Raw genomic sequence first — 26,088 nt, 5'->3', positions numbered from 1 at the left:
GGGTTTCATGTTTTTACTTTGATAGTGAAATTAGTACACTTTTTTGCAGTAAACTTTTTTATATATAAACTTCTAAAGATGCTGTACAGAAACTTTTTAAAAAGATCTGTTTATTTTAAAGGAATATTTTATTGTATATTATTTTACAATCAATAGTTTAAATGTTTTAAGATTCATTGTAATTATGTTTCCATTATATTTAATTTATTGAGTGTGCTGAACATGTCAGGAATGATGAAAAATAAGTGGGGTGCATCTGTCTTGGCTGGATTTTGCTGACATTTGAAGTCAAATGTACAAAACTAAACAGTCGGGAAATGTCAATGATTTGAATTTAAATACAGAAATTTGAAATGAAAAGAAATTAATAAATGACTGTACTTTGCTTTCAGCATTAAACAGTGTAAGTTAAAGGGATGTTGTCAACCTCTACTTCAAGGCCTCTCATTTAAAGTTGTACACACTGGCTGGTTTATTGTAGTGTCATGCCTGTACAATCCCTATAAACTCTCAAGGTAGATATGCTGTACATGCCTTGTCCATACAGGTCCTAGCATTAACTGACTGTGTCCTGAAACTTTCCTACAATAACGTTTTTAATATGATTTCAGGTCTTGCAGCTGTGCTGGCCAGCATGAATGAAGCCTAACATCACTTCTATTTTGAGATGGTGTACTATTCACAGTGGACAGCAGTTATGTTTACTAAAATTATTTTGAATGGGTCTCAAAGAACACTTTGATGCATGATCTGTCCACATTGCAGACAAAACCATACATTTAATTAAAAACTTTGTTACAAGATTTTTTCCTAGCACATCACTTCTGTAACACAGACAGGACCAAGTAGTGGGTGTAGTTTTAGAGAAGACAATTTGTAGTTCAAAAATAATAGATAGTCAAAAAAATCAGCTTTCATGATGAAATGTTGCCCTAGGAAACTAAAACTTATTTTCTACATTTGTCTGCCAGGTGCTTAAAATGTTTAATTTGATGTATGTTAAAATTAGCTGGTACGAAAGGAATTCTAAATTTAATTCATCTGTCTCCCCACCTCTCACCCCTTTTCTAGTTTTTTCCCTTTGGCTCACTTTCCCACCACTCTGCCAATGATGCTCATTTCAAGGCACTCTGACACCTCAGAGGCATCTGGTGCAAGCTGTCTGTGTTTCAGATTTATATATGTGTGAGGCCAAGCTAGATAGCCATGTCATAAAGTGGGTTAAAATTCAGCCTTGTCTCCAGGAGAAAAACCTTGGTTCGGTGATTGGTTCTTAGAGGGTTGCTGCCCTCTTAAGTGGGTGGAGACTTTTAAAATGGTAGTTTTATTTTAGCGAAACCATAGCTGTAAAAACACAAATTTACTTTCTATCCAAGAAGAGCAAACTAAAAACAACTGTAGAACTATAAACTCAATCAGAGCCAGACACCACTGAGTGGTCAGGAGACAACCAGACTCCAAGGAAACTTATCAATTAATCTGGTAGCCCTTTAGCTGCAAAGTGGATTCCATCAACTAGCAGGTCAAGTAAACTCTGAAACATAGGCCAAAAGTAACCCCATGTCCCTAGGAGTCCACCATTACCAATACATTATCCACAGCCAGCTCCAACCTCTTCTTTTTCAGGTTCCTCCTCCAGCCTTGCTGCTTTTGTGATACTTAATAAAACAAGAAGCTGTATGTTAGTCCCTTTTCTGGGTTTCATACAGTATCCAGTCTTGTGCCTGTCTTAGAGAGTAAGCTCTTTTGGGGCACAGATTGTTTACATTTTCTGTTTTATCTAGCTTAAGTACGTTTTTGGCACTGAAACAATCACTGAAGCAGAGTAGGGCTTCTAAAACTAGTGAAAGAGCAGTGGCCAGTTGAGAAAGGTACCTATGCCCTGGGGGGACCCACACGGCAGCATTTTCTGAAACCAGACATGTCTGGTTCTAAATAAAACCTATGCACCTAGAGGATGACAGAAGGGCTAGGGATCAGATTCTGAATATACTGTAAATGTAACTGGATAAAAGAATACTTTTTCATAAAATAATAATTTTGCTGAAATACAGGGCTTCTGCACCCATCTGCTTGTTTTTAAATGGCTGAGTCAAGTTTAGTGCTGTTTCTTTGGACTATTTTTAAAAATAAAGTTAAACTGTTTATCTGCATAACCTTTTTGGGGTGTTATTCAGGGATGCTGGAACAAATTTTATAGTGGGGGTGCTGAGAGCCATTGAACCAAACTGTAAACCCTGTCTATAATGGAAACCACTTCAAGCCAGGGGGTGCTGCAGCATCCGCAGCACCTCTGGTGTTACTGATTCCCAAGTTCTTTGGGATCTAGCTGCTAATGTGGCAGTGACTCACGGTAGCCTTAGCTGAACGTTATCAAGGGCTGGACTACACCACTTCCACAAGCACCAAATGTTGTTAACTGAGTGAGTAACAAATCTTCAGAATGACAAAAAAATAAACAAAATTGGAAAAATCTTTCAAAAGATTAACAAAGTTCTTAAATTAGTGAAAGTATCAGTATTAGGACAATAAAAGTGTGATACAGCCACGCTACAGTGTTACCAACACACAGTGTACAAAACAGATTCCAGGACGGCAGCTCCAAGCATCACTGTATCCTACACAATCCAGGAAACACTTGTCCAAATCAACTCACATTTGACAGGAAAACCCTCTATTTTGTCCCCTACAACTCAACCTACTATGTTTTGGGGGTGGGAGGAGGCGATGGGGCAGAACTTAGACAAGGGAAAGGGGGAGTCTAATATAAATACATAGTATGTCCACATCTTGAATATTGTGTGTAGTTCTGGACACCCCATCTCAAAAAAGATATAATTAGAAAAGGGCAACAAAATATTAGGGATATGGAACAGCTTCCACAGAGATTAAAAAGACCAGGACTGTTCACCTTGGAAAACAGATGACTAAGGGGAAATATGATAGGTCTATAAAATCATGAATTATGTAGAGAAAGTGAATAAGGTGTTATTTACTCCTTCACATAACAAGAACCAGGAGCCACCCAGTGAAATTAATAGGCAGTCGGTTTAAAACAAACTGAAGGAAGTACTTCACACAACGCACAGTCAACCTGTGGAACTTGTTGCCATGGGATGTGTAAAGGCCAAAAGGATAACGAGGTTCAAAAAGGAATTAGATAGGTCTCTCAATAGCTGTTAGCCAAGATGGGCAGGGATACAACTCCATGCTCTGGGTGTCCCTAAGCCTCTGACTGCCAAGAGCTGGGCCTGGAGCACAGGTGATGGATGGCTTGAAAAATTGCCCCGTTCTGTTCCTTCCTCTGAAGCATCTGGCACGTCGCGGACCGGGCAGGATGGACCATTGGTCTGACCCAGCCTGGCTGCTCTTATGCTCAAAACCAACTTCTAACAAGAGCTCAGCTGCAGCCCTCGCTCTCTGCTCCCCTCTCCAGCCCCTGCAGCCCCTGCGGGAGGCTCCTGCCCATGCAGCAGCCCCAGGGCTTAGCCTCAGCCCCGCAGCAACTCCTGGGGCGCAGCGGGCGCCGGGCTCTCACCCCCAGGAATCCATGACTTCAGGAGGCGGGTAAGGAAAGGGCAAAAACCCCGCGGTGCGGCCCCTGCGCGTGCAGTCACCGCTACCCCCTCAGACAGCGCGCGGGAGGCACAGCTCCTATGAGCCCAGTCATGTTTTTTTCCCATCCGGCGGCTGGGCTGGGCGGGGCGGGGCACTAGAAGCCGAGCGGTTGTTAAATTCCCATCAGGCAGTAGCGTGAACAGCTTATTATTGTGTGTTCTGCTTTCCCATCATGCACTGGGACAGGACTCAGGAGGTGTAGGTGGGAGGGGGAGCTGAGTGCCTAGCAGGCAGCTCCGTGATCTGTTTTTCTCTCAGGCAGTGGAGGGGACAGACCTAATCTCGCCCGGGTGGGGGGAGTAGGGTCCTTGTAAGGCCCGCTGGTGGGGTCTGGCGCACGCGGGGAAGTGCGGGCGCGAGAGCGGTGCCCGCGAGGGGGGGCGGTGGGGGGAGGAGGAGACGGAAGCCGGGAAGCTGCCTGAGGTACCGTCCCTAAAGGGCGTTTGTTAAAGGAGTGTCTGGGATCTGGGTGTGAGGCGGGTGGGCTGAGCTTGGCCTGGGCTTGAGACGGGACGGGAATGGAGCGGTGGGCCGGGTCGGTCTGGGGTTCCCTGTGGGGGGCCGGCTGGGGCCGCTGGCCGGGCTGGGAGCTGTTGGCCGCCTGCGCGGTGATCGGCGTGGTAGGCTGGCTGCTCCGCTTGCTGGACAGGAGGCCGGGCGGTCGGAGGGCTCTGGGGCCGCTCCCCTCGCAACCCCCGCTGTCCGGGGGGAGCCGGCGCTGCAGTGGGAGCCGCCCAGGTGAGAGACTCCGGGGAAGCCGGGAGCGGGAGGGATGAACGGCCGGGCTCTGACGGGGCCGCAGCCTGGGGTAACCGCCCCTATGGCCCCCGCAGATCTCGGGGCCTCCAGGTGCTTCTCCCCGGTTCTTCATGGGCCCTTTTCCTCGGGGAGTCAGTCCCTCTCGCAGAGCCCCCAGTCTCTGCCGCCTGCCCACCGAGCGCCTCCCCGACCCCTTGCAGGACCCGACTCCCCTGAGAGCCGTGCAGCTGCTTCGTCGCTTCTCTTCTCGCCGAGCCTGCCACACCCTTGCTCTTTGTCGTGGGGCTGGCCTGCCCCAAACCTCCTTCCCCAGCCTGTGTTCCTGCAGATGCCTCTGGCTAGATAGACTTGCCTGCAGGCAGCATTACTGCTTGTCTCCAACTCCCCATCACATGTTGTCTGCACCACCCCCAGGGATCACTCTTTTTCTAAGATGTTCCTTCCCTGTTTTTCCTCTCCAATTTCCAGATCCTCTTCCTCTCGCATGTTGTCTGCCCACTGTTTTCTCAATATTGTGTCACTAGTGTCACCCCAGTAATCATCTCTCCTTTTTTATTCCAACCCCCCTCACACGCAACAGTCACACACACCCCTGCGCCCCTCCTCCCCCAGGTTCCCTCCACTTCCCAGAGCGGTGCGGGGGCCTGCCCTGCCCCAGGTGCGCATCGGGCCGGAGCCACTCTAGGTGAACGCTGGGAGAGGGCGGGGGGCCGCGAGGAGCTCGCGGGCCGCAGAGAATAACCCCACGGGCCATGTGTTTGAGACTTCTGATATAGATCCATCCTCTTTGGAACCCCCTTTCAGGTACTTGAAAGCAGCTATCAAATCCCTCCTCATTCTTCTCTTCTGCAGACTAAACAATCCCAGTTCCCTCAGCCTCTCCTCATAAGTCATGTGCTCCAGCCCCTTAATCATTTTTGTTGCCCTATGCTGGACTCTTTCCAATTTTTCCACATTCTTCTTGTAGTGTGGGGCCCAAAACTGGACACAGTACTCCAGATGAGGCCTCATCAAAGCTGAATAGAGGGGAATGATAACGTCCCTCGATCTGCTGGCAATGCCCCCACTTATACAGCCCAAAATGCTGTTAGCCTTCTTGGCAACAAGGGCACACTGACTCATATCCAGCTTCTCGTCCACTGTAACCCCTAGGTCCTTTTCTGCAGAACTGCTGCCTGGCCATTCGGTCCCTAGTCTGTAGCAGTGCATGGAATTCTTCCATCCTAAGTGCAGGACTCTGCACTTGTCCTTGTTGAACCTCATCAGATTTCCTTTGGCCCAATCCTCTAATTTGTCTAGGTCCCTCTGTATCCTATCTCTACCCTCCAGCATATCTAGTGTCATCTGCAAACTTGCTGAGGGGATAGTCCATGCCATCCTCCAGATCATTAATGAAGATATTGAACAAACCTGACCCTTGGGGCACCCTGCTTGATACTGGCTGCCAACTAGACATAGAGCCATTGATCACTACCCATTGAGCCCGATGATGTAGTCAGTTTTCTATCCACCTTATAGTCCATTCGTCCAGCGCATACTTCTTTAACTTGCTAGCAAGAATACTGTGGGAGACCATATCAAAAGCTTTGCTAAAGTCAAGGAATAACACGTCCACTGCTTTTCTCTCATCCACAGAGCCAATTATCTTGTCATAGAAGACAATTAGGTTAGTCAGGCATGACTTGCCCTTGGTAAATCCATGCTGACTGTTCCTGATCACTTTCCTCTAAGTGCTTCAGAATTGATTCCTTGAGGACCTGCTCCATGATTTTTTCCAGGGACTGAGGTGAGGCTGATTGGCCTGTGGATCCCCAGATCCTCCTCCATCCCTTTTTTAAAGATGGGCACTACGTTAGCCTTTTTCCAATCATCCGGGACCTCCCCTGATCGCCATGAGTTTTCAAAGATAATGATATGATCTCATTGAAATACTTGTCGCAATTTTTCTTCAAACTCCAAGAACTTAAAATTCAGTTTTGAATGAGAGAACTGCAAGTTCTTGTATGTTTTGTTAATGTGTGTTCTGCTTGAAGTTGTAAATTTTATTAAGGAGTGTATGTAGCAACTAGTGAAATGGCAATAAAGGTAGGAGTATCCTGGGAAAGTAAGTTGCTTTATCACTCGTGTGTTAGTAGTTTTACTGTCTTTGAAAAGGGGATAATGTCTTAGGCCGTTGTTTGCTCATGTCAGATTGATCCTATATTGGGTGAATCGTTTGCTCTTTTGTTGTTTCATACTATTATAAGAAGGAAAGAGGAAACACTACTTTTGAGATTTCCCCTAGTATTTGGGGAGGGAAAGTCCCTGTTTCATACAGCTGTTAACACTTAAGTGTTCACCCTCATTTTTGTAAAGTCTGCTTAAAATAACTGGCAGGACCCTATACATTAAGCTAGAAAACATAATTATTGTAGTGCTGTCTACACTTCAAATCATTCCATATTTGAAGTTGAAAATATTTTTTGTAAGATAAAAATTAAAATGAAATGAGTTAAGGATAGATTTTTCTCATCTGATACCCAAATGTGTCAGGTTGTCAAAGAATAAATTTTTAGCGTGATTTCTTGGGATTAAAAGTTTAAATCATTAAACTGACGGATATATTTTTTCATTTGGGAAACATTTTTGTGGTTTTCCCTGTATCGATGTTGTCACTATCATGATAAATTTTGAGTAACTGCCAGGTTATATAACTCAAAGGGTAGTTACATGCGACAAAGGTGATTATACCAAATGAAACTTCAATATCACTTGAAAATCCCACCAGGCACATGATGTCAATCGAAAAGCAAAATTTAACACTTAAATTGTGTTTACATAAATTGTGAAACCTTTAATCTGTGCTGCTTTAACATATCATAGCTTAGGCTGCCTTTGGAATTAGATTTCTACTTCCTGAATATTGAAACAAATGGTTTTATGAAGACAGACAAATTCAGTAACCCATGGGGGAAGCAATAAATGTCAAAAAAAAAAAATTGAAATTAAAAATCTTTCATATCAGAATGGCTACCATGTTTCTTTACCAGATTGCTCTTTTTCTACAGTAATCCACGTCAAAAGCTCTTTTCATGTTAGTAACAAGGTCTTGAAACTAGGGCTATGTCTACACTAGCACTTTTGTTGGTGAAAATAGTCAGGGGTGTGAAAAGAAACACCACCCCATACCAACATAAGTTTCACTGACAAAAGCGCCATTTCCGCAGGAGATGCTCTCCTGCTGACATAGCTACTGCCACTCCTTGGTGGTGGTTTAATTATGCTGACAGGAGTGCTCTCTCCCGTCAGCATAGAGTGGCTACATGGGAGACCTTGCAGCTGTGCCACTGTAAGATCTGTAGTGTAGACATAGCTTAATATTATTTATTATACCTGCCCATTTTATCATTTCACACTACCACAGATTGAAGTGGTGTAGTGATAACTCTAATGTGCATATGAAATATTCTCTACTTGTTGCATATTTCAGAAAGACTAACTGTTTTCCATTAAGAATTTTAAGTTCTATCTGGAATGTATTCCTTCAGTGTTCCATGGAGGGATTATAATATTTTCTTTTACTATAATTAATTTTAACTTACTGAATCACCAGCCGGCAGCAAATGTAGAATTTTTGCCTGTTTATATAAATGCATAACTTTTTTGTTTGTACTATAATTCTATGAGAGAGAAAAGGATTCTGGTCTTAGGGAGCATTTCAGGAACGCTGTTCTGGTTCTGGGGTTTAGAAATAGGAGGAAGTGCTCTAATGAGTCCCTTCCTTGCATTAAATTACTAATGCATTCATTATCCATAAGTATTATCAATGCATTCATTATCCATAAGTCTGTAATATGTTCACGCTTAGTTTTGCTTATTTCTCAGCTTGATTGCATTTTTCATCTTCACTGACAGTTCATAGGAAATAAAACTAAATAGTATAGCAGGTTTTAATGTGGCTCCAGCTCCTATCATAGCTGAGTTTTATAACTTTTTTTAATTCATATTGTGAACAAGTTTTGGAGAGGAAGAATGTTCTTGGAATTAAGACTCGGTATCAGGAATGAGGAGATACGATTTTTATTTTCAGCTCTGCTGCAGACTTCTTAAGTGACTTGCCCAAGGTCACACAAGGCTTGCTGATCTGAGAATCCTGTTGAAGTGTATGGGAAGTAGGGATGCTAATAGAAGGCCCTCAAGAATCAACAGTCTGAGCACTCTAAGACTGATTCCTTCTCTAAAATAGGAATAAAATTCCCGTATCTTAGTGTCCTAGTTAAATTTGTTAGTTTGTAAAGCAGCAATAGTATGTAAAATTCTTGACTGGAAAATGTTACGTAAGTGTGGAATATTCTAACCATTTAACTTTTTAAGAGTTTCACCAAAACATTTTTATTCTGTTTACCAAAACACTGGTTTCAAATTCACTTTTTGAAGTGAAATTCCTCGTACTTGTTCCTCTGTTCTAAAATGGTATGGCATTTAATGGAGTGCATCATACAGAATCATTCTACATCTTGTGAATAGGGTGCGTTCTGGGAGCTGAAGTCTTTATTAGTCCTGAACTAAAGATATACAAAATATGTCTTGACAAATGTCAGCCCGTGAGCTCTAGAATGTTGCAATATTTAGCTTCATGCAAATAGCACCCTATTTTTTTTTTCTGTGCGGTTTTTTAGCTAGGTAAATGGGTTAGAAGGGCAGAATTTTTATAACATTTGAAAATTCTTTTTAGCTGAAGCTAGGTATTTAAAATCCACCTGTAATTTTTCCCAATACTAAAACCAACAATTTTTAATGTAGACATGATTGCAATTTTTGGCTGGTTTTCTATGTAACTTTATTTATACTTATAAGAATAAACTGCAATTATTTCTTCTAAAATAGACAGGCTTTTAACTCCTTAACTTGGAACCTTCAGGTAGTTAAATCATTTCAAATAAAATATCAGTGAGTAAGTTTCCATGCATATTTTATCCTTGCACTTTACAGTTTTACCAATGAAAATGGGGAAAGAAAAATGAGTTTCTACTTAATTTGTATTAGTTTTGTAGTTTTTACCCTCGGTCTCCAGTTTTACCCTAGACTTAACCATAAAAGCACTTCCTACCTTGTGCACGCACACAATAAATAGTTGATCTAAAAGAATTCAACCTGCAGAGCACTCCCCCTCTATTGGTGTACCAGGATAGAACTATTCAATGTTGATGTAATAAAAGTGTCAGTTTTCCATACATAGCATGTTCCTACTACAAAATGGAGGTTCTAACCTATACTGAAGGCTACAGTCATAAATGCTGTTCATAAAACAAAAAGGCAATAATAAACTGACAAATGTATTCTCCAAACTAGTGTTGTTTTGGAGAGCCTATTTTCAGAAATCTCCATCAGCCCTCCTGCCTGGAAGATTGTTTGTTTACAAAGGATTAAGATTAAAATATTTTAAATGCTGCATGTCTGGGAAATATAGTTGGCTTAACATAATAGAGAGTCTTTCTGAAATTAATTCATAAGTATAGCTGTTGCAGAAAACTGAAAGTTTTGGCAAACTGGGTGGGTGAAAAATGGATTTGAAGACTAAGGGCATGTCTACATGTACAGCACTGCAGTGGTGCAGCTGTGCCTAAGGCCTGGTCCACCTTAACCCCCCACTTCGAACTAAGGTACGCAAATTCAGCTCCATTAATAACGTAGCTGAATTCGAAGTACCTTAGTTCGAACGTACCGCGGGTCCAGACGCGGCAGGTAGGCTAACCGTCGATGCCGGCGTCGACGGCGAGCACTTCCGGGATCGATCCCAGAAGATCGATTGCTTACGGCCGGACCAGGAAGTAAGTGTAGACCTGCCCTAAGCAGCTGCAGTGCATCTGGTGAAGATGCTCTATGACAACATGAGAGTGCTCTTGTGTTGGCATAATAAAACCACCTCTGTGAGTGGCAAAAGCTATGTTGACAGGAGAAGCTCTCCCGCCGACATAGTGCTGTCCACACTGGCACTATGTCAGTACATTTATTCACACGCTTGAGTGACAGAAGTTCTAACGACATAAACTGCAGTGTAGACATAGCTTTAATTATTGCTTGAAAACACAGTGCTTAAAACAATTTAAAGGAGTAGTAAATGCTGCAAAAATGAAAACCTTTTTTGATTTAAAAAAAATGGGCAGGAATTGTGTCCTGATGCCATGGTATGCAAATACAACCTTTCATATCTCCAGATTTATTCCTACCTTCTGTAGAATAGGGACTTGACTTTTGATAGCAAATATGAGATAAATATGGCCCATACTAGTTGGATCTATTTATAACAATGTCTCAGCTTCCTCCCAAAAATAATTACTTTATTTAAATGTGTTTAATAATATGGTCACTTGAGGCGAAGTATATTTCAGTTTAATTTAACTGTTTTATGATTTGTGCTCTCCTTGCTTTCTCACCCCAATGTGCTAATAAGATAGATATGTGGCAAAGTAAAGGGATAGTTTAGTAGGGTAGTTGCTGTTTAAGGAAAAAATTCAAAGGCCAAACAGCATGACAGTGCAACTTAGTTTTCCCTCAGAAACACTCTTCCAGACTCTATAGTTGAAAAAAGCTGTAGTCTTTATGGTATCTTGTAGTATAATGTGAGGTGATTTTTAAAGCATGGGTACCATTTAGCACCAACAAACTGTAATCACACATCTTAAGCTTAGTTATGATCTTCAGAGTAAAGTCCCATGTGTGGGTTTTGATGGTAAGAAATGTAATAATTTACACTGAGATGATATTTGCTTACAGCCTCTGCTTCCTGACTGAATGCGGAAGCTGTGAGCATGGGTATTAGAGGCAGAGAACCATGCAGGATAACACGCAGTGTGTCATAGTGGAGGCTATGCCTGTAGTAAGAGAATTCCTGTGCTACCCCCATAACTTCGGGGTGGATGGGTCAGAGGCAAAATGAAGTGTTGGTGGTGGAGAGGGAAATCTGTCAAGGTGACCAGTTATACTTCCAGTTGTTTGCCCTAAGAACAGGGAGAGGAGAAGAGCCATTTTAGTTTCTAAAAAAATGTTTTTCTGTGTTGACTGGAAAAATGTTATACTGTCTTTGTGCAACCTACATAGTTCTCACCTTCATGAGCAGATAACTTATTTTAGTTATGTCATGCTTTCCCCTGCATTTAATAAAATATTTCAGTAGTCAGAAAAGAGCAGAGTGTTTGTAGCTACAGTTGATGTCACTTTTGTATTTTTTCCAGGTGAAATAACAATGGATACTATATTGTCTCGACTGAAGAAGCTAACGCCTGATGATCTTAGAGAAGAAATTGTGAAAGCTGGACTGAAGTGTGGACCTATTACCTCAACCACCAGGTTTATTTTTGAAAAAAAGTTGGCTCAGTTTTTGTTGGAACAACAGGGAGGGTTGGAGATCAATGCATCCACTGTTTCAAAGAAATCTTCTGAAAACACTGCATTTGATAGTAGCCAGTCAGAAATACAAAGAGCTTTGAAATCTACTGCAGTGAACCACAAGAGTCATATAAACGTCTCTGAAGAGGGAGACTTTGGGTACAATATGGGCCTGAATCCCCCAGAAGAGGAAGCTGTAATGCACAAGACCTGTTCTGCATCAGTCTGTGGAGCAGTAGATGTTGATTCACAAATAAATGCTCAGACACCATCTAGAGATCCTCCTCTATACTATGGCGTGTGTCCCGTTTATGATGACATATTGGCAAGAAATGGTAATTTACATTTACAGTTTCATATGTTTGACTGTTTTTGAAGGTCAGAGATAGCATGTGCCTTTTACATTACATATTACAAAAGAAAATAATGTTTTCCAGCTGGTGTATTCCTTTTTTAGGTATATAGTGTTATTACTCCTGGGGGGAATTCAGCGTCAAAAAATTAAAAATTCTGTGCACGGTATTTTAGAATTCTGCATATTTTGTCAAATAATGCAATATAAATAATTTATATAACGTACATTTATATGGTACTTTACAACATTGATTAACACATTATTTTGCCCCAATGAACATATTGTAAGTTATTTTGCAGCTTCTTCTGGTCTGTGAAACAAGAATTGTCCCAAGGTCTTCACGTATTGTTTTAAATTAGATGTATTCACCAGTATTTTCATTTTCAGTGTTTAGAATTTATAAACAGGGCCCTGTGTAAATCATGATTTTTTAAATTTATTTCTTAAAGAAAATTCATGACTGTAAATGGCAAAGTATTGAATTTCACGGAGTTAGTATGGAATTAATTTTACAAGTAAATTTACTCAATTTCAAGGATGGAATTAATTTTACAGATAACATTAGTAAATTTTGATGTTTTCGTTTTTTAAACAGTCATGGATTGGGGACATTTTAATTGTTTACGCTGGACCCTACTTATAAATTCTTGTCTATTTTTAATTAGATTGGGATCTGTGTATGAGTTGATAATTTTTTTTAATGGCAGTTTGCAATTATTTTGGAGGTTTTACACTGTTTGCTTGTTTGAAGGTTTTGTCTAGAAGTGATAGGAAAAAACAGTAAGCATCACTTCCATTGTATAGAATCCCGGTTATAAGTCATTCCACTTATTCTACCATAACAGCTGGCATTCATGAGCATATAGATGTCACTCAGGCGAAAAAATAATAATTTCTCTCCTTATCTTCTCTCACTTTTACACCACCTCTCAACAAGAACAAAAAAAAAATCAATCAGAAAAAGAAGCAGTCAACCCTTGTTTATGTAGGTTTGAACTGATAGCATCAGTAGTTTTTTATTACCAAGTTCTATATATTCCTTCACATCTCATAGCCATGTGATATTGCAAGGCCTAGATCATATAATTCTTTCTTATTTACTCATTTGATGCAGCCTAAAATAAGATATTACTAAATTTCTCTGTTCTAAGATGTCAAGAAAACAATTCAGAATATCTTCTAAAAGAAGATGGGGCTCTTACACTCTGAAGCAGTGGTAATTTATTCCTTCTCAAGAATGTCCTGCTCTTTATGATAAATCCAGTGTCCAACAGAATAGAATATTACTTAATAAAAAGCTTAGGACACGGTGGAAGGTTCTGTGTTGGGAAGTCTTCAAATTATGACAGTCACTTTTATAGTAGATCTTCCTATACAAAAGAATATTGAAAAGAATTCATGACTATATATGTTAGCTTTCGATCTTGATTTGAGACATTTATATCTCACTTGGTGAAGATGGTAAGTCATCTTTTTTAAGAGAGATTGATGCTCTTGTGCTATTAATACCATTGCATCTCTCCCTCTAGCAAAAGTTCCTGAAAACATTGCAGTGACACCACATATTATGTTCCATCCAATCTGGCACTGGTTGGAAGTGATGAAATTCTGCCTACCTAGTTTTAGAGGTAAAATTTATAAAGGTCACTTGCAGCATTAGCAGGTATGTTCTTTATTACAGACTGCATCTAGCATACCATGTTTGGTAGGTAAAGACAATTTGGGAACAAAGCTTGAAGGCCAGTTGGAAAACTTTGTACTCTGATTTCCATGATTAAATTTGACCTTGAAGTGTGGTGTTATGGAGAGAACTTAATTTTAGTTCTACTGTTTCTATTCCAGAAAAAGTGCATGTTTATGATGATAGAAAGGAAGCTCTGCAAGCTGTTAAAATGATTAAGGGCTCCAGATTTAAAGCTTTCTCCAACAGAGAAGATGCTGAGAAATTTGCAAAAGGAATATGTGATTACTTCCCATCTCCAAGCAAGTCATCCTTATCTTTATCTCCAGTGAAAATAGGACCATTATTTAACAGAGGTGAGTAAAAGCATATGTCTGTATAGATTAAATTCATGCGTTGTACTATAATAACTTTTTTGGGAGGTGGGGGGAGAGTTTTGACATCACAAAACTTGCTAATCAGTATGATAGCAGATGAGCCCTTCACAAATGCAGAGTAAAGGTTTGGAATCTTAAATTAAAATTGTTTTCAACCTTTTCTTTAAGGTAAAGGAGATCTTAATCCAGAATTGCGGCCCTTAATTTAGTCCAAATGGGACTGCTATCATTGTGTATAGAGAAATGACAGCCCATGTTTAATCTGTCCATTAATATGAGAAAAAGCTAGAAATATGCAACAGAAATCCATTGCTACTCTGTCAGCTAGAGAATTCTGAAGTCTCCTGCATAGTGATAGGTAACTGTTTCCTAGAAATTCAAAAGACCAAGAATTATGTTCAGAAACAAAATAAAGTGTATTTTTGATATATTGGCAACTGTACCATTACTGTGTCCTAAATAATGAGCATGGAATCAGATTGGAGTTGTGGGATCTATTGAAGTTGGCTGCTTCTTGATGTAAGACTAAGAGAAAAGGATAATTGTATTATTCGTATTATTGTAGTGTCTCCGAGCCCTCGTCATTGACCAGAACTCTTACTAGGTGCTGTACAAACGCAAAAGATCTTGGCTAGATTTCCTTCCATTGTCTTCAGTTGTTTTCAGTCCAATTATCGTAAAATCATAGAATCATAGATTATAGGACTGGAAGGGACCTCGAGAGGTCATCGAGTCCAGTCCCCTGCCCGCATGGCAGGACCAAATACTGTCTAGACCATCCCTGATAGACATTTATCTAACCTACTCTTAAATATCTCCAGAGACGGAGATTCCACAACCTCCCTAGGCAATTTGTTCCAGTGTTTAACCACCCTGACAGTTAGGAACTTTTTCCTAATGTCCAACCTAGACCTCCCTTGCTGCAGTTTAAACCCATTGTTTCTGGTTCTATCCTTAGAGGCTAAGGTGAATAAGTTCTCTCCCTCCTCCTCATGACACCCTTTTAGATACCTGAAAACTGCTATCATGTCCCCTCTCAGTCTTCTCTTCTCCAAACTAAACAAACCCAGTTCTTTCAGCCTTCCTTCATAGGTCATGTTCTCAAGACCTTTAATCATTCTTGTTGCTCTTCTTTGGACCCTTTCCAATTTCTCCACATCTTTTTTAAAATGCGGCGCCCAGAACTGGACACAATACTCCAGCTGAGGCCTAACCAGAGCAGAGTAGAGCGGAAGAATGACTTCTCGTGTCTTGCTCACAACACACCTGTTAATGCATCCCAGAATCATGTTTGCTTTTTTTGCAACAGCATCACACTGTTGACTCATATTTAGCTTGTGGTCCACTATAACCCCTAGATCCCTTTCTGCCATACTCCTTCCTAGACAGTCTTTTCCCATTCTGTATGTGTGAAATTTATTTTTCCTTCCTAAGTGGAGCACTTTGCATTTGTCTTTGTTAAACTTCATCCTGTTTAACTCAGACCATTTCTCCAATTTGTCCAGATCATTTTGAATTATGACCCTGTCCTCCAAAGTAGTTGCAATCTCTCCCAGTTTGGTATCATCCGCAAACTTAATAAGCGTACTTTCTATGCCAATATCTAAGTCGTTGATGAAGATATTGAACAGAGCCGGTCCCAAAACAGACCCCTGCGGAACCCCACTCGTTACGCCTTTCCAGCAGGATTGGGAACCATTAATAACAACTCTCTGAGTACGGTTATCCAGCCAGTTATGCACCCACCTTATAGTAGCCGATAAATTGGTCTTATTCAGTAGTAACCAATAAATTGGTCTTATTCAGAGTTGAGTTCAGTCATGCCAATAGCCACATGGATTATGAAGCAAACTTATTGTGCATTGTTTTACTAAAGCTAACATAATATGTTTTACACAGCCCATATACATGTTGCCTATTGCAGTATGGACAGGTGTGGTAGGATTTTATTTTATTTTATTTATTGATTTTTCAACCAATATTCTCTCTAATCATTTACATTTTTTAATTGGGAAGATATTTTAAAAATCACCGTAATTGTACATTCAAACCTTACTGAGTTGACAGATTCCTAACAGGTTCAGAAATAAAATCATTACATTTGATCATATTTCATAATGTTCTTAATTGATAGAATTGACAGCAAAAGAGCAAATCACTTACAAGTTCAACATATATTTTTAATTTTCTTTGTAAATTTTGATTTTTGCAAAATAATTTTTTCTTTTTGCATGGAAACAGACTGGCAATGATCAGTTTCACCAGTTAAAATCAAAGCCTTGAAACTCTGTGTGTACTATGTTATAGCAAAAGGAAATTATAGTTGTTTCCCCATTACAAACTGCTAGTATTTAATGGACAAACATTTGTGGTCTTACTCTAAAAATTTGAAATTAAAAGCATATTTCAGTGGCAGAGGATATGAAAATAACATATTTTGGAGAAAATGCATCAAGAATAATATAAAACTTTTTTGTTTTGTTAGATGGCTTATGCTCCCCTGAGACAGAAACAGTTAATAAAGAAAGAGCCAACAGTTATAAAAGTCCCCGTACCCAGGACCTTACTGCCAAACTTCGGAAAGCTGTAGAGAAAGGAGATGAAGCAACATTTTCAGAACTTATCTGGAGTAACCCACGCTATCTGATTGGATCTGGAGACAACCCAACAGTTGTACAAGTAAGAATGTTTTCCAAAGTAGAATTGGAAAAATCCCTTGAATGCTGTCAGATACACTCTCTCTGATAGGCATGACTGTTCTCTGCCTTGTAAAAAAAAAAAAAAAAGACCGTACGGGCAGGAAGGAGGCAACCTTAACAGAAAGCTAGATGTTGGGGGGGGACATGGAAAATTACAGTAGGGTCACCAGAGCAACAAGAGTCAAATCAGTGGGGGAATCTGCTCAACATCTTAGATGTCTATACACAAATGTGAGGAGTATGGGGAATAAACAGGAAGAACTGGAAGTATTCCTGCATAAGCTAAATTATCACTTGGCATTGCAGATACTTGGGATAAATCTCATGACTGGGTTATTGATATGGAGAGAGAGTTTTTTCATGAAGCACAGGTAGGGAGAAAAAGGAGGAAGTGTTGTGCTATACGTCAAGAATATATATCTTTGTTCTGAGGTTCAGGAGGAGGTGAGAGGCAGATCAGCTGAAAGTCACTAGGTCAGCACTCTCACAGGAGGCTGAACTTGGTGGCCTCTCAAGTTCCCTTTCAGCCCTACATTTCTATGATTCTGTAACGGCGTGGCTGTTAGATATTTTTCATGTATGCCACCATGGGCAGTCTTATCCTATAGAAAGCTATTGAAGATCCTGGTGGCTGAATCTTGATTCTTCTGTAAGTCCAGCAAGTCAGGATAAATTTGTAGGCTATTGCTAAGGTTAAGAATTTGTCATGCTTATTTTCAGTAAAGTCACAGACAGGTTGCGGGCAATAAACAAAAATTCACAGGAGCTGTGACCAGTCTGACTTACTAAAAATAACAGGGGAGCGAGGGCTGGGGGAGGTGGAAAGATGAATGATAGCTGGAGCCCCATAGGGGAAAAATGACAGCCCCAGCTATACCACCATGGGTGGGTTCACAGCCCCGTCTCCAACCTCCACTGCTGCCATGGGAGGAGGCGGGGGACGCCCAACTCTGGCTGCAGCAGCGGAGGATGGAGGGGGGTGCACAGCCACGGCTCCGGCCCCTGCTGAAGTCATGGGGAGAGGGGGAGCATACAGCCCTGGCTCCTGCCGCAGCTGCAAGGAGGGCATACTGCCCCTGCTTTGGCTGAAGCCACAGGTCGGGGATGCACAGCTGAGTCACAGAGGTCTGGTAAAGTCATGGAATCCATGACCTCTGTGACTAAATTGTATCCTTAGCTGTTGCCTTGAATGACCTAGTGAAGAGTCACAGCTGGGCTTCCAGGTTGGGGGAAGTGTTTGGCATCATTCCAATGGAATAGGGCTTAAGTTGTCCCTGAACAAACTATAGGTACCCAGCTAGACAGGTGAATCACCGACACCAGAACAGGTTGAGGCTGTGTAATTTTTGGTGTTTTGATGTGCTGCTGAGGTTGGTGTTGGCTTTCCTTGCTACTCTGGACTACCAGACTGACAAGTGAGTCATTGCCTCTGCTGAAGAAATAAGTTTGATCCACATCAAGAGGAACCTATTTGATACCTACTGTGCAGCATGTTCTGCCCTAGATGCTGAAAGCAATCCGAGAAGGCATCCCATTATCCCAGTTCTGTTGTGGCTAGTGTGTTCATTTCCCAGAGCAGAAGGAAATATTGCTAAACCTGCTGTCTCCTCTCATAATGAGTTTTTTCCATCCACTTTAGTACAATGAAGTAGTGTTGCAGTGTTGACCATGGGAGTTCAAAGCAAATGAATGTCAAGGTCTCTGTCCAGGCTGACAGAGGGCAAATGAGTCAAAGCATTGAACACCAGTACTGTTGACACAGTCTGTGCCTGAGGCCTTGGTGCAGCTGATATCAGTGTAGGCTTTGGCAGCCTTATGCTTCTATCCTCAGTATTGATGCAAAAGTGGATGATGCCTGCTGTAGGGGACTGAATGAAGTGCTATTTGGACACAAGATACAGAGAAGTTGTCTGAAGCTATGTACATCTATGCTAGAAAGAGAGAGCTAGTGGAACAGAATGACACTATGAAATGAACCCCAAGATAGGGAGAGACAAACTAAGGAAGGGGTGGGCAAACTTTTTGGGCCAAGGGCCACATCTGGGTGGGGAAATTGTATGCAGGGCCAGGGCAGGGGATTTGGGTGCGGGGTGTGGGATGGGGTGCGGTGTGCAGGAAGGGGCTCAGGGCAAGGGATTGGGGCAGAGGAGGGGTGCGGGTTTTTGAGGGGGCTCAGGGAAGGGGGTTGGAGTGCAGGAGGGGGCTCAGGGCAGGGATTGGGGTGCACAGGGGTGCAGGGTGCATCAGGGAGCTCAGGGCAGGGAGTTGGGGTATGAGGTGCAGGCAAGGGGCTTAAGGCAGGGAGTTAGGGGGTGGGGTGCAGGAGGGGTTTGAGCTCCGGGGTGGCAGCGGCCCCGCGCTGCTCCAGGAAGCAATGCGGCCCCCTGGGGAGGGGGGGGGGGAGGAGGGGCAGAGAGCTCTGCGTGCGCTGCCATTTCCACATCTCCAGGTACCTTCCCCGAAGGTCCCATTGGCCGCGGTTCCCCATTCCCGGCCAATGGGAGCTGTGGGGGCGGTGCCTGGAGCCAAGGGCAACGCACGTGGAGCCCTCTCCCCACCCCTCCCACTCCCGCCCAGGGGCCACTTCTGAGAGGCAGTCCCACAGGAGGCAATCCTGCGGGCCGGATCCAAAGCCCTGAGGGGCCGGATCTGGCCTGCGGGCCGTAGTTTGCCCACAATTAGCCGTTACTATAAAGAACCTGTAGTAGTGAAGGTGTGCACAGATCCAAAGCTCTGCACCAACACTAACAATACCTTTGGCAGCTCTTTCAATATAAGGGTGAAACTAAGGGTTAGGTATTGCAGTACTTAATACATTTTTACTTTTGTTTTCAGAACAGAACTGTGTGTTTAAAATCCCTGCTTGGTGTCTTAATAAGTAACCAAACTCTTAAGCCATTATCTGTAAGAGTGTTTGTAGGTATGGGCTTTTCTTAAAGAATGTCTGATTCAACTACCAGAATACATAAAATGAGACATACACTTTTCCTAATATAAAAAGTAGACTTAGGATTTTAAAATATTCTTTATTTTTGCTAAGAAGTCCTCTTAATTCATAATACTAGTTAAATTTTAATGTACATGGACAGAAAGCTGTTGCCTAGGAGCAGAGTTGAATTCAAGCCTGTAGTAGTATGAACACTTAGAGATATTGCCGAGAGAGTAGTTCTGTTAGAACAGAATCTAATGTTAGTTGAAAGCAAACAGAAACCTGAGAATTCTCTAACTTTCCCTAAGTATTCTGTTCCTACTTTTTCCCTTCATGCATTATTAACCTGCAGGATTTTTTAAAATGTTGGATGGCTGCTTAACTATTTCCTGAAATAAGTTTGCAGTTTTTGTTTCTTGCAGTTTTTGTTTTACAACTACTCCAAAAAGGTTGGAGTGCAGAAGTTGAGCACGTCTCTGAGGGTGGGGTTAGCTTCATATCGTTCAGTAATGATGAACTCTTACCAACCATGTAGTATTAAGGAAGGCTGGAATTGCTTGAAACCCATTGAATAACTGTTTGTAACATAGGGCAAATGCTGGGTCATTAAGCAGGCCTTGTGGCGTCTTGACAAAGCACTGCTTATCTGTTTTCCTCTCTGAAAAAAATTGCCAAAATGCTACTCTAGACCCACAATCTTTAGAACTGAGGAGATTTACCAGTAGGCTGACACTTTATCAGAGTTAATTTTATATGCAGTATACAATAAAATTTGTAGTATGTATAGCAAACTGAACTTTAAATTTATGGATTTAATTTTCTCTTGTTGAAGTGATTATGAAGTTCAGAATGTCAGGTGATACTCCTTTTAAAGGTATACTGGCCCCCTTTCACTTCTGTCCTAAGCATTTAGTGGGTTTAAGGCCAGAGTACTGTCAGCTATAAGGATAACTCGGATAACTTAAAATCTTACCAAAATTGTGCAATATGTCATCGTAAAAATGTTTTGATACTAATTTTTAAACTACAGTAAAAGCTTTTTTTTAACTGGCATGGTGGGAGAACGGGGGGTGCCAGTAAATTAAAAATGCCAGTTAACTCCGAGGGAGGGGTTTGGAATGCAGGTTAGGGGTGTGAGAGGGTCTGTGGGACTTGGGTCCAGGAGCGGGTTTGGGGTAAGGGGTTGGGGTGTGGCAGGAGGCCTGGGGTGCTGGATGGGGGGGCACTCACCTCCGACTCCCCGTCCCTGCTGCTCCTGGCAGAGGCGCAGCCAGGCAGCTCTGTCTGCAAGCAGGCGCTGCCTCTGTCTGAAGGCGCCGCCTCCCGCAGATCGCATTGGCTGGGAACTGCGGCCAATGGGCTGGGAGTCGCAAAGTCAGCGCTCGGGATGTGGGGATGGAAGCAGCATTCCTGCAGAGCCATCTAGCCATGCCTCTGCCAGCAACAGCAGGGATGGGGAGCTGCCCAAGGTGAGTGCCCCCCCCATCCGGCACCCCGAGCCCCTCCCGCACCCCAACCCCCTGTCCCAAGCCCCCTCCCAGACCCAAACTCCCTCCAAGGGCACACCCCGCAGCCCCTCTCATGCCCCAGCCCCCTGCCAGCTCTGCACCAATGCCACTATAAACCAGACTTTCAGTGCCGATCAGAAATGCTGGTTTATAGAGCTTGCCAGTTGGTGATGTGCCGGATAAAAGAGCTTTTACTGTACTTTTTTTTTAACATGAAAATATTTCCTTAAAAAGCAAAAAATCTTTAAAATAAGACTGAATGATACACCCATAGCTAGTTTTTGCTGTCAGATTAATTAAGTTTAGCAAGGGAAGCAAGCTGTTTAGATTTCAAATGGTTCTTAATGTTTATGTTTTCTTTTCAGGAAGGGTGTAGGTACAATGTCATGCATGTTGCTGCCAAGGAGAATCAAGCTGGCATCAGCCAGTTGCTGTTAGACACTTTGGAAAATCCTGAATTTATGCGGCTCATGTATCCAGACGATGATGAAGTAATGTTGCAGGAGCGCATTAGATATATAGTTGACCTTTACCTTAATACGCCGGATAAAATGGTGAGAGCTAAATATCTGCTAGGGCGCTCATTTGTTATGAAAAGGAGAGCATGGGTGTCCTGGAGCATTGTCACTGCTAGTATTCTAGTAGCAAAAATTAACAAGTTGTGTCCTGATTTGTTCTTTTTAATTTTTTTTTTTTTAAAGAGCCCTATAGATTAATCATGGTGATGGCTCTATTTTTAGAATGGAAAAAATAAAATAAATATATGGGTTTGGTCACATCATGTTTCCAAGTATATACTAAGTCTGGGTAATGAATGAGAAGCTGAGAATGTTCAATGAAGGTATAGGTTTTGTTTTTTTTTCCTGTGTTGTAGGTATTTGATACTCCATTGCATTTTGCTTGCAAGTTTGGGAATCTGGATGTGGTTAATGTGCTTACCTCGCACCCAGACATTGTAAAAAATCCAAGGAACAAGTATGGTCAAACTCCAGCAGAAGTAAGTTTCTCTACATCCACATTGGAAGCAGATCTGTGATAATTTCAGCTGTACATCAATATAATTTTTGATTTGTAGGGTTCAAGCACAGATCCCCTGACTAATGTAGGTAGATTCTTGCTTGAGAATGTTAGGTTATTAGGATTCGAATATACCATCTGTAGTGCTGGAATAAATTTTTAGTATTGATTGCATCTGTGGAAAGGTTCTAGTTTGTGGCTCTCTAGAATTTCCTACCTCCAAGTTGTATCATATTTAATGGCCTGTCCCAACAAAGGACTTTTTAGTTTAGATTTGAATGTGAAAGCTGCAAGTTTTGATTTTTTGAACAACGCTCCACGTTGGTGGAGGCAAATCATACGGTTCTTACTGGAATGTTGACAGAAAACTTATTTATAGGAAAGACTGAAATGTGTTTCCAGTTTAAAAAAAAAAAAAAAAAGCAGTGTATGGGGTGTGCATGTGGATGATATCTCTGAAGGAGCAGGGGACCCTTTTGTATCCAAAAAAAGACATGGGCATGGGAATTACAAAATAATGTTGAGGGCTTTGCTAATTAAACATTGACAAACATTTTTGCTAACATTTCTTCTAACAGGTAATCTGTGAAAGAAACAAAAATAAATCGATGGATCTGAAAGAGAAAATAAGAGAATATTTGAAAGGTTTGTATTCAGAGCTTTAATATGTAATCTTTGTTGTGTATGCAACGTCCAAAAATGTTAATTTGGTTGTCATTCTGTCTTATACTTTCATATTTATGTTTTGATAAACAGTGCTCTTACAATGAGAGAAACTTTAGTGCTACCAAGGAACAGGAAAAATGTCTTAAACTGGATGACCTGTTGATCAGTATTTAGAGATTATAGAATAGACAGTAATCCTCACACCCTTGTGAGGTAGGTATTATCCCCATTTTACTGATGAGGAATCTGAGGCAGAGATTTTAGGCTACTCAATTACAAAAGGCTGCACAAGAAATCATCATAAAGTGAGGGTTTCATCTTGTTTCCTAGTGGTTGTCTTTAAATGCCAGATATGTGGATGTACCTTTTCACAGCATGCATGTTTAGAAAGTGCTAAAGATCCTCAGGAAGCAGATATGTCAGTACAGCAATTCCTTTTTTGTGAGAAAGGGACCTAAAATAAAATCTTCAGCATTGAATAAGTATTAGAAGCAGTGAGTTTTAATTAAAAGATGAAGACTTTTGCTAGTGAAATTAAGTCAAATTTCTGGGCATGCAGATGTACTGACATTTTAAATATATTCCAGAAAGAGGCAGCAAACTACTGTAACACTAGATTCTTAAGAAAAAATCATATATTGTTTTATTTTTAGGTCGATATTATGTGCCACTCTTGCGAGCAGAAGGCAATTCCTCAGCTCCAGTGATTGGTGCACCTTGGTCACCTGATCAGTCAGATGATAACCCCCTTACAGCTTTACCTAAACACAGTGGCAGCCCCAAAGATCCAGTCTTGTCAGTGAGAGCTTTTGCAGGCCCAATGACCCCCTCCAAGGTAAGGATATAATGAAGATGTCATAAAACCAAATGCTTTCCTAATTCTCTTGTGGCTTTCAAAATATAGTAATTTGAGCCCAAGCTGATGGCTCCTTCATTGGCATAGCCTGTTAGTTTTGGAGACCCTACTGAGGGTTCAGCATCATTGCTCTTTTTTTCCAGAAAAAACATGGATTTTTACCATGCGGGGTGGGGGGGGTGGGGGCGTTGGTTACGTTTGTACCATTTTTGGAACCCTCTTAACAGATGATTGTGGAGCTTTGGTATCTGAGGAGGCTGTGTGTATCAGGAAATGGGGAAATGTGGTAAAAATAAAGAAATAGTTGAAAACTCTTGTTTTCCTACTGGGACCTAGTTAAATATTCTGAGATGCAGATGACTCTTGATGTATCTTCTGGATCTGTACAGTCCTTGCAGATAAGTGCCCTGGTTTCCCCTGCCTGAAACTAAAACTGATTTTAGAGGTAATTATTAATCACTTATGAAAATGAAAACATATAGCTAGAAATGGCAAAAGATCTAGAATATTCTAACTAAAAACTGATACTAAATGTTTGAATCAGTTTATCACCATTTAATCTTGCTAGAGTAGACTAGTAAAATGTTTATCCAATTGAAAAAATAATAAATCCTAATGAAATTATAGGAAAACATAATCATAATGATGGCAGTTAAATATCAATATATCTTTATTACAAAAATAATTGTATACAATCCAGACATTTCATCAGTTTATTATCTGTACATCTTCGTCTGACACCTTTAGAAATAGCAATTAACATGTGTAACCCTTCTGGCAGGTGTTGTCACCAGCAAGATGTACCACTGGTCTGAGTGAGCTGTCTGCTCCATCTGTTGATGAGCTAGAGGAAGAGACTTAACTCCAACCAGTAGCTTACACATGGTTGAGAGCTTTTTCCTTTGACACTTCATGACCACTTGATGTGTCAGACTTACTGAGAATGTGTGCTATTTTCCCCCTAAATAGCCTTTCTTGATTACATTCTTATTTATTCATTTAAGTTCAAAATTTATACTCTGGAGTTGTGACATAAATGACAAATAATGCATTATTTTAGGCTACAGGCATATACTCGTAACAGTCTAAACGTAGCACTCAGCTATTAATGTTGGCTGGATCACGTGTAATGAGATTAAAAATGTAGGTGAGTTTACAGAATTAACATTTTAGAAACTAAAGTTGTATGTCTTTTGTTCTCTGGTGTGCACCAATCATTAGACTTCATTCTGTGCTATTGCCCGGAAAATAAATTAATTATTCAATGTAAATAGCTTAGGTGTACAAGGCCTTAGAAAACACACACTATGTTAAAAAAAAAAAAAAAAAAAAAAATCTCCAAGGAGGATATACACACCCTGTAGCTACAAAAGAGGTTTCTATTTGGCAATAACAGATAATCTAGAAAAGTCAGTCAAACCCAATATGTGACTCGCTGTAGTACAGAAATTAGTAATGGAAGCTTTAAATTGTGGTAACTTTTTTCATAGTTATGCTTAATATCACTTTCAAGATCTGGTGCTTATGAGACCAATCGTGTACAGTAATAAACAAGTCTGATGGGGTGAAATTTTGTGTCTAAAATGAAAGACACAAATTGTAATTGGGTATAGTTGAGCAATGTGTATAGCTAAACTTGAATTGTATATATGCAACTGAAGAACAGCTAAATTCATCATTGAACAACCTAATGTATCTCTGAAGCAAAAAAGCTTCTAGGTAGAGACTTTAGCTGCAGTGTACTTAAAGGTGCATGTTGTAGTTTTATTGTCTACATTCTGAATTTGTTTTGAAGGCAGAAGAATTTCGCAGGCTTTGGAAAACTCCACCTAGAGAGAGAGCGGGCTTCTTTCACAATGTCAGGAAATCTGATCCAGAAAGAGGAGTTGAAAGAGTTGGAAGGTATTAAGAAAATCTCAGCATGAAAGATGTGTTAGCAATAAGCCAGAAAATTATTTTAAAAAACTCCAGCACTAAAGGCACATTAATGGTTAACATAAGGACAAGCTGCATAAAGCAAAAATTCTTCTACAAATATTTTACAATGTATATTTTGTTTGGGTCCTTATTGTACTTTTTATGTAAATAAAAAATGCTTTCACTCAAAAAATGACACCCATAGACCTTAAGTTCAGAAGGGACCATCATGATAATCTAGTTCTGCACATTGTAGGCCACCTATTTAACTACTCTGGAAGGGGAGAAGAAATACATTTTTTAACTGTTACCCGCATTATGTCCAGAACTTTTTTCTC

General features: G+C 41.0%; 1 protein-coding gene across 3 annotated transcripts in view; it reads left to right on the top strand.

Moving 5' to 3' along the window:
• Positions 1-3,920: 3,920 nt before the first annotated feature.
• Positions 3,921-26,088, top strand: part of ANKLE2 (ankyrin repeat and LEM domain containing 2) — a 62,493-nt gene continuing 40,325 nt past the window's right edge. For 2 of the 3 annotated variants that reach the window (XM_042852583.2, XM_005295010.5), the window contains exons 1-9: positions 4,051-4,356; positions 11,592-12,080; positions 13,943-14,137; positions 16,644-16,837; positions 21,660-21,848; positions 22,169-22,291; positions 22,890-22,956; positions 23,631-23,812; positions 25,629-25,735. In XM_042852583.2, coding sequence (XP_042708517.1) covers positions 4,137-4,356; positions 11,592-12,080; positions 13,943-14,137; positions 16,644-16,837; positions 21,660-21,848; positions 22,169-22,291; positions 22,890-22,956; positions 23,631-23,812; positions 25,629-25,735 — 1,766 coding nt within the window. In that variant the 5' untranslated portion in view covers positions 4,051-4,136. The other variant, XM_024108331.3, reaches the window with a different exon arrangement.

This window comes from Chrysemys picta, chromosome 15 (assembly GCF_011386835.1).
Source record: "Chrysemys picta bellii isolate R12L10 chromosome 15, ASM1138683v2, whole genome shotgun sequence".
In the NCBI taxonomy this organism is placed as follows: Eukaryota; Metazoa; Chordata; order Testudines; family Emydidae; genus Chrysemys; species Chrysemys picta.
The sequence above is the reverse complement of the archived record's forward strand: the minus strand, read 5'-3'. Positions and strand labels throughout refer to the sequence as shown.